The 17,767-nt window shown below is 47.9% G+C and overlaps 1 protein-coding gene across 8 annotated transcripts in view; it reads left to right on the forward strand.

The window, feature by feature from the left end:
• The window catches only part of LOC119956760 (casein kinase I-like), a 205,235-nt gene that overhangs the window by 145,836 nt on the left and 41,632 nt on the right, over positions 1 to 17,767 (forward strand). For all 8 annotated transcript variants that reach the window (XM_038784128.1, XM_038784126.1, XM_038784131.1 and 5 more), the window contains 2 exons: positions 9,378 to 9,462; positions 15,235 to 15,383. In XM_038784128.1, the coding sequence (XP_038640056.1) occupies positions 9,378 to 9,462; positions 15,235 to 15,383 (234 nt within the window). The remainder of the gene's footprint in view (positions 1 to 9,377; positions 9,463 to 15,234; positions 15,384 to 17,767) is intronic.

Here is a 17,767-nt window from a genome sequence, read left to right on the forward strand (position 1 = left end):
GGGGCAAGACCAGAACATGTGGGCGTAGTTGGTCGGGCCTCCTTGGCACCGTTCACATCAGTCATCCACCTCCGGGAAGAACCTACTCATTCGTGTTCTTGTTAAGTGGGCTCTATGTACCACCTTTAGTTGCGTTAGGTTGAGCCTTGCGCATGTGGAGGTGGAGTTGACCCAATGCTGTGCTTCACTCCAGAGTCCCCAGCCTATTTGGAGCCCCAGGTCTTCCTCCCATTTCTTCCTCGTTGCGCTCAGTACAGTATCGGCCCTCTCTACCAGTCGTTCGTACATGTTGCAACAGTTTCCTTTACCTAGGATGTCTGCGTCCAGTAACTCCTCTAGTAGTGTCTATTGTGGTGGTCGTGTTTACGTCCTTGTCTCCTTCCGTAGGAAGTTTTTAACCTGCAGGTACCTTAGTTCGTTGTCCCTAGCGAGTTGAAATCTTTCCGTCAGTTCGTCCACCGTTGTGACCCTGCCGTCGGTGTATAGGTCCCTGACTGTCAGTGTCCCCATGGTCCTGTCTCCACTTTTTAAAGATGGCATCGGTGAGCGCTGGTACGAACCTATGGTTCTTGCAAATGGGGGCTTTGTCGGACATTTCGGTCTGGCCGAATTGCTGCCGTAGTTGGTTCCAGGTCTGGAGGGTGGCTATCACCACAGGGCTGCTGGAGTGTTTTTTGGGTGGGGTGGGAGTGCCGCTGTGGCGAGGGCCCACAGTGAGGTGTCCCTGCAGGAGGCCTCCTCCATGCGCACCCACTCAGCTTCTGACTCCTTAATCCATCCCCTTACTCGTTCTGCTGTCGACACCCAGTGGTAGTATTGTACAAACACCAATGAGTTGAAAAAGGCCTTGGGGGGGATATAGATCAGGATAGATCTAAGTAGGAAGAGGTACCTGGGCAGTATGTTCATTTTGATCATCTGCACACGAGGGAGAGTGTGAATGGGTTCCATCTTTGCAGGTCCTTTTTAAATTCCTCTGTCAGACTGGTCAGGTTCCATTTGTGGATCCCTGTCCAGTCATGAGCGATTCACAGGTGCATTTGAGCACAGGGTGGAGCATATTATGTAAGGAAATTATTACACGGGGCTGCGGATTTAAATCGTGAACGTACCATCCTCCTACTGCGAGGGGTAGGAGGTTAGATGTCATTCCATTGAAGGCACGTTTCTCATGGAACCCAGCAAAGATGTTTGCGAGGGCTGAGCCGAGAGGGTATCCCTTGGCAACACCATCTATTTGGGCACACGGTGCTGTTAAAGCTGAACTCAACTGCGCGCAAGTTGCTATGTTCGCAAGTTCAGTGAATACGGATTCACGGAATGGTGGCTGGCCTATGTCTTCACGATACAATGCTGCAGCACAAATATCCGCCGCTTCCTTCAGTGGAACATTGATGAATCGGCTGACTATGTCAAATGAGCACATGGACACAGCATTGCTATCGATATGCACGTCCTGTATGGCCTTCGCAAATGTGAAGGAATCCTTCACCGTGTCTGTGGCAAACCTGCTTAGAACTCACTCTAACAATTCTTCCAACTATTTGACCAATTCATGATGTGTGGGTACAGCCACAGATAAGAGAGGGTTGCAAAGGGACGTCGCCTTTGTGTGCCTCGGGTAGCCCATACATACACAGATGCAGTGAGCTGTGAGGATGAACCCTGTCATATATATCACGGCAGCTTATCGTTCATACACAAGCCAGCAAGTGTTTTTTTTTTCATCAGCTTACTTTAGAGTAAGGCTGTCTGGTCATGTTGAGCGCCTGGTCCAATGGACACAAATTTTGGCGTGCAATTTGTTGATAAACCGTGCTTGTTAAGGATGATTATTCCCATCCCTTTGTCAGGTTTACTGATGTGTATATCCGGGTTGGTCTTCAGGCCTTGCAGTGCAGTAGGATATTTGCTTTGCGCGTGAAAGTCAGACAGGTTATTCGGAACCCCGCAATATGGATTCGCTAGACCAGCTAGGCACGCTTTCGAGGATTCGGTGTCTTCAGTGGACGTTGGCTTGTAGTGGAATAGTTGGGAGTAGAGGAGTTTGATGGCGGCAAATACCTCTTCGTGTTTGATTTTTCTTTTATTTGTTCGTGGGATGTGGCCGTCGCTGGCTGGGCCAACATTTATTGCCCACCCCTGAGGGCATTTACGAGTCAACCACATCGATGTGGATCTGGTGTCACATGTAGGCCAGACCGTAAAAACAACAGATTTTCTTCCCTAAAGGACATTGGTGAACCAGATGGGTTTTTATTTTTGCAACAGTCGACAATGGTTTCATGATCACCTTTAGACTTTTAATTCCTGATTTTTTTTATTGAATTCAAATTTCACCATCTGCCACGGCGGGATTTGAACCTGGGTTCCCAGAGCATGACTCTGGGTCTCTGTATTACCAATCTACTGACAATACCACTACACCACCGCCTGCCCTCAATTTGGGATGAAGGCGCATCAAAATTGAAACCGTGCACAGGAACAAACTCCTCACTTTCTGATGGTACATGGGCAGAAGGATTTGTTACACGTTTAGTGGCGTCATTAATCGGGTTGACAAACCGCCTCCGCTTCAGTGGGTTTATGGTGCGGGGACGTGTTTCAAATGGGTATTGCGATCATCTGTTGAAGCAATATAGCGGCATAAACGGATCAAATCGAAAAGCTTCGACATGTCTCTTTTGTTTTCAGCGACACTTGCAAAAAGTACTGAGGCATTTGAACCGTGTCCTGAGCTATATAATTTGCTGTCTAACATTTTTCATGGGGGTTTTATTCTCTTTGGGCAGTATCTGTAACAGTCGTGACCTGTGAGCACATATTCATGCAGGCAGCTTAATGATGCAATATTGTTTCTGAAGGGTATCGTAAATACTGTGCAGTTAATTGCTGAAATTCTTAAAGGCGTATGATTCTGAAGTGCTTCCTGACTCGGGCATTATAAACTTCCCATTACAGGATATCATCATTACAGTTTTGGCTTGAAGTTGAATTCAAACTGTTTTTGACGAGCCCTGCTCACCATCTGTGAGGAAATAGAACCAGCAAAGAAACGGTTAATTTGGCCCAATGTGACAACCCAGACATAACTCCCACCACCCTGCTCGTCCCCATAATACTGCATCTTTCTGTGATGCAAATGCATATTTAATTTTCTCTTAAAAGATGCAACGTTCTCTGCTGCAATCAGTCCCTGCGGTGAAGCGGTTCATACTCAGGAACTCTTGTGTTGCATAATGTCTTTTTGATATCTCCCCTCACTCCCGATCAACTATCTCCAGTTGATGACCATATTCAACACCGATTTTCCAACCAGAGAAAACAGTCTTCCTCGATTCACTCAATCGGAGCTCTACAAAAGTGTAAAAACCTCCGTTAAATTTCCTGGCAACCTTCTCTTCTCCGATCTGGCAGATGTATTTCAATGCAGGCAAGTACGACATCATCCTTCTTGGACCGTAGAATGGTTACGGCGCAGAAGGAGGCTTTTCAGCCCGCTTGTGTCTCCACCAGAAAGCATAGCACTTGCAAAAGCGTAGACTTGAGTGTTATTTAAATAGTGTTGAAATGAAAAATGAAAATCACTTATTGTCACGAGTAGGCTTCAATGAAGTTACTGTGAAAAGCCCCTAGTCGCCACATTCCGGCGCCTGTCCGGGGAGGCTGGTACGGGAATCGAACCATGCTGCTGGCCTGCTTGGTCTGCTTTAAAAGCCAGCGATTTAGCCTGGTGAGCTAAACCAGCCCCATGAGGAACAATGGCGATCTAAGAAATCTAGGGTCCATTTGTCGTGGTTTAGTACAAATTTTTTTTAAAAAGCTAACGGAATGTAAATTTTAATAACTAATGGATCTAGAATATGATTGGGAGGATGTTCTGCTAGTTATAAAATGCCCTGTTAGACCACATCTGGACTACGGTTCTGGTGGATTGGCCGTGATAAATTGCCCGTGGTGTCTAAAGGTTAGGTCGGGTTACTGGGTTACGGGAATAGGATGGAGGCATGGGCTTGAGTGGGGTGCTCTTTCCAAGGGCTGGTGCAGACTCGATGGGCTGAATGGCCTCCTTCTGCACTATAAATTCTATGAACTTCCTCTGTGTAAACCACCGACAACTGCATCACAAATAGCCAGTGATTTGCTACTTCACTCGGATTATTGTGTATTTGAAAGAAATGATGAGGGCCGACTGTATAACAAGGGCTGAATTACATCGCCGCATCTGGTCCAATTATCCCCTGCCCTTTAACTCTGCTTCATTTGAGGACTCGACGCCTGCTCGACTCCCCATGTGCAGCACTGCGGGAGATCAATTAGGACAGTTGAACCCGTTTCAGGAGCAATGCTGGCACTCTGCTTCTGTTTTGTAACTGGGCCAAGAAAAGAGAATTGAAAATTGTGTGAGCAGTACCAGGCATTTGGGCAGAATTTACTTGTTTTTAAAAAAAAAAGTAATTTCTCTCGGTTTCAGAATCTATGAATCGTTACAAAGCAGGGAACCCATCACTAACCCGTGTTGTTACCTACTTAGAAGTCCACACAGGTAGAATTTCTGTTTGCCAGATGTGGAGGACACGTTCTCTTCCTCTCAGGGCCACACCTCAACTGAAGCCCAAAGTGATGCAGATTAGCAAAATACATGGCCGTAGCACGAGCAGGTTTCCCAATAGATGTACAGTCAGTACCACATGTTATTTGAACAATAACCTTTGTTTGCTGTTGTCTGGCACCAGGTCCTCTGGCCTGGCGGCAGTTGTATCTCTTCAGGTCCTATTACTGAGTTGGATTGGTTAATTATCGGCACTGCCCCAGCGCAGCGTAGATCTGTGTGACTGATTTGTTAGATTACTGAGTACTGATGCAGAGGCTTGACTCGGTGCCAAATTTCCATTGGCCGGTGCTTTCGGCACAGAGCCATTCCAGCTTATTTTCTCAATCCCTCCCCCTTTGTTTGATCATTTGGCACAATGTCAGTAATAATTATAATCTTTATTCGTGAAACAAGTAGGCTTACACTAACACTGCAATGAAGTTACTGTGAAAATGCCCCTAGTCGCCACACTCCGGCGCCTATTCGGGTACACAGAGGGAGAATTCAGAATGTCCAATTCACTCCTAACAAGCACGTCTTTCGGGACTTGTGGGAGGAAACTGGCGCACCCGGAGGAAACCCACGCAGACACGGGGAGAGCGTGCAGACAGTGACCCAAGCCGGCAATCGAACCCGGGTCCCTGTGTGGAACTAATGGGGTGAATCATCCCTGGGTTTGTGATTGCACCTGCATTAGTGACAACCCAGCTCCTAAACTTGTACCTGCTTGCAGTTGCTGATGCAGAAAGGGGCTGGTTTAGCCTCCGGCCTTAACGCTGGTTTAAACAGACAGGCCAGTTCCAGCAGACGGTCGATTCCCGTACCAGCCTCCCCGGACAGCGCGGAAGGTGGTTAGGGGCTTCACGTAACTTCATATGACGACATCGTTGAAGTGCTTTTCCATTTTTCATTTTCAGAATTGGATGGAGTAAATCAAAGGGATGTTAATAACTTGGCCCCTGTTCAGTTTTTAAAAGGGAGAGGTGCAAGTGTGACTATTTAAGATGATACCTAATGGCTCAGAGTTCCACATGCTTTTACTTTTTATAATCTGGGAAAGAATTTGTTCAGAGTCAGTTCGTCAGATCTTTTTTAAAAAATAAATTTAGAGTACCCAATTAATTCTTTTCCAATTAAGGGGCAATTTAGCCTGGTCAATCCACCTACTCTGCACATCTTTGGGTTGTGGGGGTGAAACCCACGCAGACACGGGGAGAATGTGCAAACTCCACACAGACAGTGACCCAGAGCCGGGATTGACCTGGGACCCCGGCGCCGTGAGGCACCTGTGCTAACCACTGTGTCGCCGTGCTGCCCTCTCTCTTCTCACTTGAACCTTCTCTTGACTTTATCCATTACACTGTCGTTCTCTGTTCCTGCTCGTTCCTACCCTACATTCAAATATCCAAACAAAATTCCCAAACTGTTCCAGCAATCGGCAGACAATATGGAATAGCGCTTGCTCTGACGTGGGTGGCTCCATTGATCAGTCGCAGGATGGAACCGTTTTAACAGAACCAACTGAATACTTAACCACCTTTTCTCGGTCTCGATGTTGGCTTCTGAAGGAACAATAAATAGACATTGTTCTCTGTTGATCAAAGGTGAGTTTTATAGACACACACACACACAAGCCTGTTTATCAACTTGCTGTGAGGGTGACATATGACTGGTAAACACCAGCTGTTGAGAGTTTTGAGCGTGGGCATGTGACACTTTTATTCTTTCAAATTGTCCGATTTTATGTCCCATGTTCCACCTGCCATAAGCTGGTTACTGTGCATTTTTTTAATACTCGGTTGCTATGTAACGGCCTACTAAAACAAATGAACATTTTAATTTAAGAATGAGCATGCAAATATATGATGCGTCTTACATTTTGCGCAAGATTTCTTTGGCTGGTTCCTACATAGAACATAGAACAGTACAGCACAGAACAGGCCCTTCGGCCCTCGATGTTGTGCCGAGCCATGATCACCCTACTCAAACCCACGTATCCACCCTATACCCGTAACCGAACAACCCCCCCCCACTCCCAACCTTACTTTTTAGGACACTATGGGCAATTTAGCATGGCCAATCCACCTAACCCGCACATCTTTGGACTGTGGGAGGAAACCGGAGCACCCGGAGGAAACCCACGCACACACGGGGAGGACGTGCAGACTCCGCACAGACAGTGACCCAGCCGGGAATCAAACCTGGGACTCTGGAGCTGTGAAGCATTTATGCTAACCACCATGCTACCGTGCTGCCCTATGGCAAGGTAAGTAGAGGGGGACCCACTACCAAGGAATGCAAGCCAGAAGTGTACCAAGAGGTTGAAGATAATAAAAGATCATTTTGTCCATATTTGCTGACCCATGAAGTATAATCATAAAGTCTTGCATCAGGGAGGCGGACCATTTGGCTCATTGTGTCCGGACTGGGTGGTTTCACAAGATGCAGGAATTGGGGCGATCCTGTGCTGAGTTCACGATTAATTTTTGAACCAGCAATGAATTGAGCAGAGACAAGAAGATCCTTCAAATGCGAAAGAACATTGAGATTGTTGCTGCTGTAGGCTTCAATGCCAGGAGCAGCTTTGTATTGCTGCATACTTTTTTAAAGAAGTATTTTTATCGAATCCTTTCCATTTTAACAAATAACACAATAAAAACCACAGGAATGGCAGGCATAGCAAAAATGTCTCAACATACATCGATACAGAGGAGGTCAGAAAAACAGCAATGTAGTTGGTCCAGTACAATGATTGAACTCAGCTTGGCGCCTCGCAAGAGTCCGGGCGCACAAGCACATCCTGTCCGGCCCCTGTTCCGTGAGGAATGTGGTCAGGATAGACCACATATCCACGGACCACAGGAGAGCCCAGTTAAATTGCTTCATCAAATAACAGGAGTCTCCTCTCCACTTGCACTATTCTCTTGAGGATATTTTGCTGCTCATCAAAGTGAGTTCAAAAGCCTGCACCGCGGGGCTGAGATCCTCATCCAGAACATCATCGGTAATGGCAGCCACCATCCCGATACCGACAACACCGCCGAGGGGGAGGGCCCCGCTCACCAGAAAACCGCCAGCCCAAGCTGCCCCCCCCCCAAATCTCCTCCGACCGCCTCAATCAAACGAAGGGTTTTTCATTTAGCCCGATTGCCCATCGCTAAAATCTAGCCAGGATCTCCCAAGACGTGTAGCCCCCCACCCCCAATTTAAATTATGGGATGTGCATCAGGATACAAGACAGGATTCAAACGTAAGTAGAGGAAAAACGCAGCCGCCCCCGTGCTCTCATCGTGTGGCCCCCGTATTGCTGCATACCTGTCTGTAATGGAGCATTGCAGAAAGTTCTGGAGTTGAACCTTAACCAGTGAGTTAAGAAACCAGGGAGTTAAGACAATGGTGTAACTCAGCACCACAGGTTTAGTTCAAATGCCGATTGGGGGAACCAAAGATTTGAGCCGGGGAGTTGGGATGGTCGTTTTGCAGGATTGAAGGAGCTAGAAGTAAAGTATGGGCTGGAGCAGGGAGAAATGTTCAGATACATGCAGGTTTGAGATTTTGCCAGCAAGGAGATACAGAACTTCCCGGAGGAACCGGCCTCCACATTGCTGGAGGAGGTGCTGACGACAGGGGGACTGGAGAAGGGGATAGTGTCGGTGGGTTACAGAGCTATTTTGGAGGAGGAGAAGGCACCGCTGGAAGGGATCAAAGCAAAGTGGGAGGAAGAGTTGGGAGAGGATATGGAGGCGGGGTTCTGGCGTGAGGTGCGCCGGAGAGTGAATGAGGTGGGGGCTGATACAGCTGAAGGTGGTATACCTCACGAGGGCGAGGATGGGCCGATTCTTTGAAGGAGTAGAGGATGCGTGTGAACGGTGCCGGGGGGGGGGTTCATATAGAACATAGAACAGTACAGCACAGAACAGGCCCTTCGGCCCTCGATGTTGTGCCGAGCAATGATCACCCTACTCAAACCCACGTATCCACCCTATACCCGTAACCCAACAAACCCACCCCCTATCCTTACTTATTAAGGACACTACGGGCAATTTAGCATGGCCAATCCACCTAACCCGCACATCTTTGGACTGTGGGAGGAAACCGGAGCACCTGGAGGAAACCCACGCACACACACGGGGAGGACGTGCAGACTCCGCACAGACAGTGACCCAGCCGGGAACCGAACCTGGGACCTGGAGCTGTGAAGCATTTATGCTAACCACCATGCTACCGTGCTGCCCCTGTCCATTGCTCTGGTGTTTCCATACCTCAAAAGCACTAATTGGGCCAGTTGTTTTACTGACTGCCGGGGCTCTTGTGGCTTGAGTTTGTGAACGGTGCGAGCTTTGCTTGCCAAAACACAACTCATTCTCATGAAACTTCTCTGTGTCTCTCTTGTCCCATAGCTTGCAATAGCAATGCACTTCTGTTCAGTTTTGCTGCGGAACTGCAGGCCCCAGAACATAACTGTGAGCTGATGGGTGTATTTGCATATAGCTGTATGCCTGCCTGCACAACCCTCCCCCCACCCCCCTCCCTTCCCCCCACTGCAAAACCAGCATGTGCAATATGTATGCTCATGTAACCGGTCGTTGACTGCACACTAATTGTTCTGATCAGTACTTGGCTAAATGTGCAATCTTTGGTTTGATGGATTTTCCATAAAATCTACTAAAATGACAAAATTAATTACTTCTCCGATGTCGCCTAACATTGTTTTTCACGGCCTAGTGTCTCAGCCAATTATGTGCATGTTACACATGGTTAAATTGACTCTTTTTGCTTGCAGGCAGAAACGTTAAAAGAACGCTATCAGAAAATTGGGGATACGAAACGAAACACTCCGATTGAGGTTCTCTGTGAGAGCTTTCCAGGTACGTTTTGCAGAGGTCACATCTTAGATGGGGCCCCTGCAAGCTTTGTTCGCTGTGGGCCAAGAAGAAATGGCTTGATTCTTGGGATTCTTGAGTGTGATAGGACCCCGGAGACAAACTGCATTGTCTTATGGTGAAGAAAGTGTGTCCGCAGAGTGGTTACATCTCTTCGGTTGACCACCCCCCCTCACCCTCCTCATAAAAACCTGTGGTATTCTCTCCTTGGTATTAACCTCTTCTGGGAAGTGTTGCTCCTGTTACTCAGTTAACCAAATTCCGTCTTCCTCAACTAGGGATCCCACTGAGCAATGGTGGAGCGCTTCACGCGTGAAGCTATGTTTATCGCTGAGGAACGAACAACATTTGACAATCATTGCACCAGTTTTAAGCCACGCCTTTGGCCGGAGAATATTGTATGCACCTTGGGCTGGTTTGGTATCAGTCAGAAAGACCAGACAATAAAATAGAAGAATGTGCAACTACAGGATTGTGAATTAGATTACTTTTGCCTCGGGATAAACTTTATTGATTTGCGAGATTTGGGCGGAATTACTTTCTTCTTTAAGAACCACTGTAGATGGCGTTTTACACATTTGCCGTTCCATGTTCCAGTAATTGACCCAGTTTGACATGCATTTTGCTAATAGTTATACAGTGGAATCGCTGAAATCTTGGTCAGGGCGTAACCCGGGCCTTCAGGGGTTTGATACTTCGAGGCAACTTGAATATTGTTTGCATCTTGCTATTCTGCGTATGACTAGTCATTGACTTTCCCCACCGAGAGGTTTTTTTTTTGTTATTTAGCCCATGTACTGTTCTGATGGTTCTTTAGCATTTGTTTTTATGGAGAACGTTGTGTGTATTTGTGCAGCTGACAACGGTGAGGCCTTTCCCGTGTGTGGACTTAGGGTGCAGGTTAGCTATGATCTCATTGAGCGGTGAAACCGGCTCAAGGGGCTAATTGACTTATTCCTGTACAGAGATTTTTCACGCCAGGGAGCTAATTGATGGTGAAACAATTTCATAGATTTTCATAGAATTTACAGTGCAGAAGGGGGTCATTCGGCCCATCGAGTCTGCATGGCTCTTGAAAAGAGCACCCTACCCAAGGTCAACACCTCCACCCTATCCCCATAACCCAGTAACCCCACCCAACATCAAGGGCAATTTTGGACACTAAGGGCAATTTATCATGGCCAATCCACCTAACCTGCACATCTTTGGACTGTGGGAGGAAACCGGAGCACCCGGAGGAAACCCACGCACACACGGGGAGGATGTGCAGATTCCACACACAGTGACCCAAGCCGGAATCGAACCTGGGACCCTGTATGTGTGAAGCAATTGTGCTATCCACAATGCTACCATGCTGCCATGTTTTTTTCCATTCATTCATGGGGTGTGGGCATCGCTGGCTGGGCCAGCATTATTGCCAATCCCCTAATTGTCATTGAACAGGGGGCATTTTAAGAGTCGTCTACATTGCTGTGGGTCTGGAGTCACATGAAGGCAGACTTCCTTCACGAAAGGACATCAAGTGAACCAAATAGTTTTACGGTCATCGTTAGACTTTTAATTCCAGATATGAATTGAATTCAAATTTTGCCTCCTGCCATGGTGGGATTTGTACCCGGGACCCCAGTACATTACCCTGGGTCTCTGGACTGCCACAGCCTCCCCTAACTTGGACCTGGCTGGATGTTGACTGGTCCAGTGTTCAGCTGAATGATGTGAAAGCAGTGTACATAGTGTGACATTATAGAAATGTACAGCATGTGAAGAGTTAATGTCATGCTACAATGAGCCACTAGATGGAGCCAGGGACAGTACTATAAAAGGCACTGACTCTTAGGCTTCTGGGAGAGAGTGGAGTAGAGGAGAGGAGGCTGGACTAAGTGCATAGCAGAACTAGAGAGGGTAGAATATAGTTGCAGTTAGAGTATAGAGATAGTGTTAGTGAGTGTAGTTTAATATAATCTATTTGTTTACTATAGGAAAAAGTGTCGAACTTTAATTTAAGTAGTGTAAATAAATTTAGCTTTGTTGAGGAACCTAGCTTCAAGTGTCTTTGTGAACACTACACTTTCCACCCTGAAGACAACCTCACAAAGATCGCCACACATCATCATTATCATTATTATTATTATTATTACACGTGGGATGTTATATTGTCATAACAGCAGTAGTGCCAAGTGCTTTGAATGAGGATATATGTAGGGAGGCTTTGTTTGTATCTACTCGATGAAGTAGCTTTTGGACAATGGGAGTTTGCTATTGCCATTCCAGGATTCTATTGAGAATGAGCGCAGAAGTCTTCCAAAGTAGAGCAATCCAAGGGCAGCACGGTGGCCTAGTGGTTAGCACAACCGCCTCACGGCGCTGAGGTCCCAGGTTCGATCCCGGCTCTGGGTCACTGTCCGTGTGGAGTTTGCACATTCTCCCCGTGTCTGCGTGGGTTTCGCCCCCACAACCCAAAAATGTGCAGAGTAGGTGGATTGGCCACGCTAAATTGCCCCTTAATTGGAAAAAATAATTGGGTAATCTAAATTAAAAAAAAAAAAGTAGAGCAATCCGTTTACTTGTTTGGACCAATAGACATCTTGGTCCATCATGTGAAAATGTGAAAGCATATTTTTTGCATCTTTGTTTTATTCACCACAGCTGCTGAAGGTGCAGCATCATTTCCATTTATATCTCCCTTGGACACACCTCTTGTTCAATTACAGTTGCATTTCCACCGCCTTTAATCCAGCACGTTTATCACTCCTAATCTCCACAGGTTTTATAAACAGTTAAATTCTTGGCTCAGTTTTATATCGCATGGTGCCATTGGGCTGGTACCTAACAAAGTGTAGCGCTGTGAAACTGTAATACAAAGGAGCAGTAGCATTCTTTCCCAAAGAACACGAAGGAAACTATTGCTCAGCAGCTGTGTGGCGGATGCCAGCCCAGAATGATTCCTGTCTGAGCTGAGTGAGACAGACAGGATCCTCATCCTGTGTGTTGGATCCATTCAGCGAGAAATCATCCGCGTCTCCCCGGTCCGCGGCTCCCGTAGCCCATCATCGCCTCCGCGTGCCCTTTCCAAAGTGGCTATTTTTATGCCTCTCTGGGCAAGCCAGTTTAGGAGAAAGCTGTAAAACTGAAACCCAAAAGTAATGAAGATCTGAATGAGAGAAGTGCTGTGTGCTTTAGATTTGCTGTTCTCGTTCATTGATTGATTTGAAATAATTAGGTTGTGTAGAATATACTAGAGAACATACTCGCCGCAGAAGTTAAAAATCCTATTTATTTTCCTGAAAGGCGTTAGTTCCTTTTGGAGCGACTTGTAGCATCCTGAGAGCTCATAGCATATTTTCTGAGTTGGCTTATAGAAATTTCATAGAATTTGCAGGGCAGAAGCAGGCCATTTGGCCCATCGAGTCTGCACCGGCTCTTGGAAAGATCACCCTAACCCTATCCCCACACCCCCACCCTATCCCCACACCCCCACCCTATCCCCACACCCCCACCCTATCCCCACACCCCCACCCTATCCCCACACCCCCACCCTATCCCCACACCCCCACCCTATCCCCACAACCCCACCCTATCCCCACACCCCCACCCTATCCCCACCCTATCCCCACCCTATCCCCACACCCCCACCCTATCCCCACACCCCCACCCTATCCCCACACCCCCCACCCTATCCCCACACCCCCACCCTATCCCCACACCCCCACCCTATCCCCACACCCCCACCCTATCCCCACACCCCCACCCTATCCCCACACCCCCACCCTATCCCCACACCCCCACCCTATCCCCACACCCCCACCCTATCCCCACACCCCACCCTATTCCCACACCCCCACCCTATTCCCACACCCCCACCCTATCCCCACACCCCCACCCTATCCCCACACCCCCACCCTATCCCCACACCCCCACCCTATCCCCACACCCCCACCCTATCCCCACACCCCCACCCTATCCCCACACCCCCACCCTATCCCCACACCCCCACCCTATCCCCACAACCCAGTAACCCCACCGAACACTAAAGGCAATTTTGGACACTAAGGGTAATTTAGCCTGGTCAATCCACCTAACCTGCACATCTTTGGACTGTGGGAGGAAACCGGAGCACCCGGAGGAAACCCACGCACACACGGGGAGAACGTGCAGACTCCACACAGACAGTGACCCAAGCCGGAATCGAACCTGGGATCCTGGAGCTGTGAAGCAATTGTGCTATCCACAATGCTACCGTGCTGCCCTGTCGGAAGGATTTGTAGTATTGGGGCAGCTCTGCTACTTCAAGCTCCAGGGACCCAGGTTCAATTCCAGCCTCTGGCACTGTCTGTGCAGAGTCTGCACGTCCTCCCCATGTGTGCGTGGATTTCCACCCAGGTGTTCCAGTTTCCTCCCACAGTCCAAAGATGTGCAGGTTAGGTGGATTGGCCATGCTCAAATTGCCCCTTAGTGTCCAAAAGGTGAGGTCGGGTTGCTGGGTTACGGGGATAGGGTGGAGGCATGGGCTTTAGTAGGGTGCTCTTTCAATGGCCAGTGCAAACCCAATGGGCCGAATGGCCTCCTGCAGTACTGTAAATTCTAAAAATTTACCGGACAGGCGCCGGAATGTGGCGACTAGGGGCTTTTCACAGTAACTTTATTGAAGCCTACTCGTGACAATAAGCAATTTTTATTTCATTTCATTTCAAATTGCCATGTAATTTGTGATCCAACTTTTAATCTACTCCGTGTCTGTGGACAGGACTGTGCCCTCATTCCTTTATTGCCCCCTGCTTTACCCTATGTTGGTTATCTGGTTGCTTTTGTAAAGATAGAATTGCTTGAGATAACCTCCAGTGAATACAGAGCAATTCATGTGTTCCAGAGAAGTATTTTGAGTGTTTCTGCTCAAACATGCCAATAAACTAACTTTACTTCCTCCCTTTCTTCACCATCCACACCCCCTCCCCACCCCAATAGTGCGGTGGTTAGAAGCTTGGGGAGTAGAAGGTTGAGTCAGCTCGAGGGGGAGCAGCTCTCCTTGCGAAAAGACACTTTGCAACTTTGCTGGCTTCTTTTGAGTTCAACCATTTCCGACGGTAACCGCTGTTCCCGTTTTCATAGACTGCAGGTGGTGGAAATGGTGCCAGTTACTCCACCTCTGGACATACCTTTTGTTACCTTGGTGTCCCATTACTGCCCCCTTTTTCCTCATGCCCGTTATCCCACGTCCATCAGTCACTGCAGATCGGCACCCTATCATTTTATAATAATCTTTATTGTCACAAGTAGGCTTGCATTGACACTGCAATGAAGTTACTGTGAAAATCCCCTCGTCGCCACATTCCGACGCCTGTTCGGGTACGCAGAGGGAGAATTCAGAATGTCCAATTCACCCAACAGAACGTCTTTCGGGACTTGTGGGAGGAAACGGGAGCAGCCAGAGGAAACCCACACAGACATGGAGAGAACGTGCAGACTCCGCACAGACAGTGACCCAAGCTGGGAATCGAACCTGGGACCCTGGCGCTGTGAAGCAACAGTGCTAATTACTGTGCTACCGCGTAGACCTTCTTTGTGCCTCTCACCCCTTCCGGTGTTCCATGTGTCCCTATTTACTTATAAACTGTTACATTTCTAACTTCGAGCAATGCTAATGAAAGGTGATTGATCAGAAATGTTAACTATCTTGCAGATGCTGCCCGGTCTTCTGAGCCCGTTCCAGAACTTTCTGGTTTTATGTTTTCACCACCGTTTTTGTTTCTTGCTTTGCAGAGGAGATGGCGACGTACCTCCGCTACGTGAGGAGGTTAGACTTTTTTGAAAAACCAGACTACCAGTATTTACGCACACTGTTAACAGATCTTTTTGAAAGCAAGGGCTACGCTTTTGATTATGCATACGACTGGACTGGCAGGCAAATAGTAAGTAACAACGCTGCTATTATGCTTCTCTAAACATGGAACAAATGACTTGGTTGCGGTTAAGATGTCCATTCCACAAGGCATGGAGTGGGCAACATATCATTCATTAACCAAACAATGGAGGGGAGGGGGGAGGAGAGATGTGAAGGTGGGGGTGAAATGGTCATTGGGGGGGGCTGCTCCCCGGTTAGGATGTCATGAAGCCCGGGCGGCACGTTAACACTGCAGCCTACGGCGTTAAGGACCTAGGTTCGAATCCCGGCCCTGGGTGACTGTTCGTGTGGAGTTTGCACGTTCTCCCCGTATCTGCGTGGGTTTCAACCCCACAACCCAAAGATGTGTAGGTTAAGTGGATTGACCACACTAAATTGCCCTTTAATTGGGTATTGTAAATTTATTTTTAAATAAAGGGTGTGCTGGAGGCTAGAAGCTACGGCCATTATGCTACAAGATGTACCACACGTTTAACATCTAAAATGTTGCGAGCTTGATTCCTTTTACATAGAATTTACAGTGCGGAAGGAAACCATTCAGCCCATCGAGTCTGCACCGGCTCCTGGAAAGAGCACCGTACGCAAGGTTAACACCTCCACCCTATCCCCATAACCCAGTAACCCCACCCAACACTAAGGGCAATTTTGGACACTAAGGGCAATTTAGCATGGCCAATCCATCTAACGTGCACATCTTTGGACTGTGGGAGGAAACCGGAGCACCCGGAGGAAACCCACGCACACACGGGGAGGATGTGCAGACTCCACACAGACAGTGACCCAAGCCGGAATCGAACCTGGGATCCTGGAGCTGTTAAGCAATTGTGCTATCCACAATGCTACCGTGCTGCCCTTTTGTTGGAAGCTTGTTGTTTGGTGACACAGTGGCGCACTAGTATTGTCACTGGACTCGTAATCCAGAGAGGCAGGGTAATGTTCTGGGGACCCAGGTTCAAATCCCACCGTGGCAGCTGGTGAAGTTTGAATAAATTTAAAAAAGAAATCTGGAATTAAAAGTCTCATATCAAACCATTGTCGATTGTCTTCAAAACCCATCTGGTTCACCAATGTCCTTTAGGGAAGAAAATCTGCCCTCCTTACCCTGTCTGGCCTACAGGTGACTCCAGGCCCACAGCAACGTGGTTGACATTTCTTTATAAATTTAGAGTATCCAATTATTTTATTTCCCAATTAAGGGGCAATTTAGCGCGGCCCATCCTCCTAACCTGGACATTTTTGGGGTTGTGGGGGTGAGACCCACACAGACACGGGGAGAATGTGGCGAACTGCACACGGACAGTGACCCAGGGCCGGGATCGGACCTGGGGCCTCGGCGCCGTGAGGCAGCAAGTGAATGTACTGCACTGGAATATCAGCTTAGATTTTGTGTTGTGCTTAAATCTTTGGTAATGGGATTTAGCTCTCAAACTATGGTACCACTGAGGTGTGCAATTGTTCCTGGGGAATGTTGACTGATGGACAGAACTGGTGAGGCCGACCCTCGAGTTCACGGAGGGGCTGCTGTTATCTTGGCTCAGTCTTGGATTCTGTCTTTGTGAGGGAATTAACTAATATAAAATCGTTTTTGTAAATGTGGCAACTTGAGCGAGTTGTTCACTGATGCAAATCAGCTTAAATAGGGTAAAACCGGGGCAACATGTGCGCAACGGGGTGAACTGGGACTGCGGCGCTAAGGACCCGTGTTCGAATCCCGGCCCTGGGTCACTGTCCGTGTGGAGTTTGCACATTCTCCCCATATCTGCGTGGGTTTCACCCCCACAAACCCGAAGATTAGCAGGGTAGGTGGATTGGCCACGCTAAATTGCCCCTGAATTGGGGAAAAAATATATTTTTAATAATAGGTTAAAACTTTACAAAGTAGTAATGGGCAAGGGCAGAATCAAAATATTTGAAAATGGGGAGGTATGCGTCATGCAATGTGAGTGCAGGAGGGGTTGCGTTTCCGCAAGCTCTGGCTTTGCTCACCGTTACTTTATGCTGGAGCACATTTCCTATTTGTCTTTTGTCGGGATATGAGTCTTCGCTATGTCCCCAAAGGATCTTGATTGGTGTTTTGCAAAGAGGAGCCAAGATAAATGTCAGATTTAGCCGTGGTGCCCGGAGTGGGCCCCAGCTTGCAGTGGCGTTGTTGTTGGTGAGCGGGGCTGTCACCTTGGCGACGCTGTGTGAATCCTGACGATGGCCGCCATTGAGAATGTTGGTCAGGATGAGGATCCCGGCTCTGTGGTGCAGGTCTGGATCACTCGATTTGAAGATTTGTGAGGTGTCCTTGGGAGAAAGGTTGAGGCACGTGAAAGAGTTCTTGCATTTGGAAGAGGATTCTCCCTGATAAAGGTCCGCCTTTGAGATCCTATTGCGTGATGTGTCATT

Source organism: Scyliorhinus canicula, chromosome 24, assembly GCF_902713615.1.
Source record: "Scyliorhinus canicula chromosome 24, sScyCan1.1, whole genome shotgun sequence".
Taxonomy (NCBI): Eukaryota; Metazoa; Chordata; class Chondrichthyes; order Carcharhiniformes; family Scyliorhinidae; genus Scyliorhinus; species Scyliorhinus canicula.